Genomic DNA, 2785 nt, shown 5'->3' on the forward strand with positions numbered 1-2785 from the left:
CATTTCTTTATACAGATCAAGCCAATTACATACCTGCAAAGTAGTCTATTTAAAGAGGGGATAGCAAGAGACAAGTTTCCCTGTCAGTATCTCTACCTATTCTCCGGCGTCTGTTATAAACCGGTTAGGGTTTGAAAAGGTACTATAGCGACCGCTGAGGATGTTCCTGGCACGGCCCTGCCCACTGGAGCTGTTAATGAAGAGACGCCCAAGACCAATATTTAATCTAGACACGCGATATTGAATCTAGACACGCGATATTGAATCTAGACACACAATATTGAATGTTCATCTGGAAGAACCGGATGATCAGGCCTCAGAGGTGATCTAGACACGCGATACCCGTACTCTTAGACTCAGTGCATAAATAAATAAGACATCACTTATTGCTTCAGATGTCAATGGAGGAAGAGGAAGGAAGAATATATTCCCAACTTTGACTTTACTTGTGGTTGTTGCTGGTGTCCGAAAATATTAAGTAGGAAAACAAGAATATCAGATGTACAGTATTTTTTATTAGTATTTTACAAATGTAATGTCCAATGACTGAAGAAAAGAAAAGAAAAAAAACACAAACAAAAAAAACAGCCGGCTGAGTCAAACTAGACCATACACACACACACACTCACTACCGGCTGAGTCAAACTAGACCATCAGGTGGCTGGGGAATGCAGATGGCTGCTGTCAAAGCACTGTCCACACACACACACACACACACTCACCCCCACCCTAACACACACACACACACTCCACCCTAACCCTGTCCACACACACACACACACCCTCCACCCTAACCCTGTGCACACACACACACACTCACGCTGACCACACACACACACACACACACTCCACCCTAACACTGTCCACACACACACACACACTCACCCTGACCCTGTCCACACACACACTCACCCTAACCCTGTCCACACACACTCCATCTTAACCCTGTCCACACACAGAGGAGAGGAAAGGAAAGACTGTCCACACACATTCCGAGGGGAAAGGGAATATGCTGACATTTTAAGCACTTGAAAGTAGCCTAGGAGAAGAGCCACTCGTCACCATGAGTAGAGTTAGGCCCTAACCCTAACCCATGAGTATTATACTCTAAGACCAGTCTAGTCATGAAACCAGAGCAATTGTGTCTTTATTTCTGGGTCACAGGGTTCTGACTCGCTCGTTCTGTCTTTATTTCTGGGTCACAGGGAAGGAGTTCTGGTCCATCAGCTCGCCGACCCGCTCCTGTAGGACGTGCACCACCTCCGCCAGGATGAACACGTGGGTATCGTCCAGATCCTGAATGATGAACTTCTTCCCGAGCGCACACGTCTCGTCCAGATACAGGAGGAACTGCTTCATGGCCGGGTCACTGGAGGTCAAAGCAACAATAATTAAATTCAATTTTATTTATATAGCACCATAACAATACAATTGTGATTACAATACTGAACATTATTCACACAATGACATTTCTATTAGTCAACTAAGTTGTCAACAGGGTTAGGCGTACTGTATATTACATTTAGGGTTAGGGTTAAACAGCTGTATATTACATTTATATTTGACTTGAGCTACAATCAGTTGTAACTTAAAAATGTACCACCGCAATTCGTCTTAGGAATTTACCAACAGTAATACTGTTGACTTTAAGTGGAGTCTTAGCCATGGTATTAGATGCAACCTTAAAGCAGGAATATGGAGTTCTGTTCCAAAACTAGTAAGCTAACTACCTAAAAGGCATGCAAAAACTTTGCAAACACCACCAACAGCCCAATTGACACTGATAGAAGCTTGCCAACACACTAACTGGTGTCTTTTGGCATTATAGCTGGCAATGTCATGCGTTTGAAAGCTTTTCTTCAATTTTTGCAGGGGGTTCCAGCCTGTTACACAGAACTACATAGGGCATATCTTGGGTGGCTAGTGGGGAAGACACGAGTGTTTATCTGTCCTTCACATGACCATATGCGATCAAAAATAATTTGAGGATGGTACCAAAACTAGTTGCCTATAACACCATACCTCAAAAAGTGTCAAATCATTGCACAGTGTTACGTTAAAGATAGATAATGAAAACCAACAATCACTCGTATTGTTCGTGAACATAACGTTAACGTTACCATTCCACAAGAACTCCTTTCAGCACGTTGACCATCTTTCACCACTCCGATCTCTCGAAACGTGTGGATACAGAGAAAATGCACAATGCAAATACGCACAAACACTCTATGGATTCACGAGACCTATCGGTAGGGTAAATCTCTCGCGTGAACGTTAGCTAAGTTAAACGTCTGACATCATTCAACCACGGAATTTCAAGGTACGTAGACGGATTCAGCAGACATAAAACATTTCACTTAAGCTGTGATCGTTTTCTCGGTTTCACACGCACTGTAAGAACACCAGTTATTCAGAAACTGCAGCGAAATAAGGCGACTTCTTAAACTCTCAGTGCAGGACGTCGCAAAAACAACAGCGGAACGTTCAAGACCAAGACTCGTGTAACACAAGCGACAGAATGCAAATGGTTCCTAGAGTGACCGAGTTCCCAAAGCCGTTCATTGCAGTGACTGTGTGGCGGAGAGGTTCTAGACATAGACATATATAGGAACAGCACTTAGAACGCTGGATGACGGTGGTTACGCCATTTTATTAAAATATGTTGTAAGCGTTGATTGGAGCCACTTTATTAAAATATGTTATAAGCGTTGATTAAGCACAATAAATAACAATACATTTGTATGACATAATCTCCTATGACAACATAGACAACTTTAAATGAAGC

The 2785-nt window shown here is 42.7% G+C and overlaps 1 protein-coding gene across 1 annotated transcript; it reads right to left on the bottom strand.

Annotated features, from left to right (window-relative positions):
• Window positions 1–1130: 1130 nt before the first annotated feature.
• Window positions 1131–2581, bottom strand: gtf2h5 (general transcription factor IIH, polypeptide 5). Its single transcript, XM_031581901.2, has 2 exons — window positions 2121–2581; window positions 1131–1369 (listed from the first exon to the last, which is right to left on the bottom strand). Exons 1-2 carry the CDS (start codon window positions 2153–2155, stop codon window positions 1189–1191), a joined length of 216 nt encoding a protein of 71 aa, XP_031437761.1. The 5' UTR covers window positions 2156–2581; the 3' UTR covers window positions 1131–1188.
• Window positions 2582–2785: the final 204 nt, after the last annotated feature.

The sequence above is a fragment of the Clupea harengus genome, chromosome 15, assembly GCF_900700415.2.
Source record: "Clupea harengus chromosome 15, Ch_v2.0.2, whole genome shotgun sequence".
Lineage (NCBI taxonomy): Eukaryota > Metazoa > Chordata > Actinopteri > Clupeiformes > Clupeidae > Clupea > Clupea harengus.

Coding starts and splice junctions, on each gene's coding strand:
- gtf2h5 (XM_031581901.2), bottom strand. CDS start 2,155: ATGGTCAACGTGCTGAAAGGAGTTCTTGTGGAATG. Junction 1,370..2,120: donor AAAGGAGTTCTTGTGGAATG/GTAACGTTAACG, acceptor TTTGACCTCCAG/TGACCCGGCCATGAAGCAGT.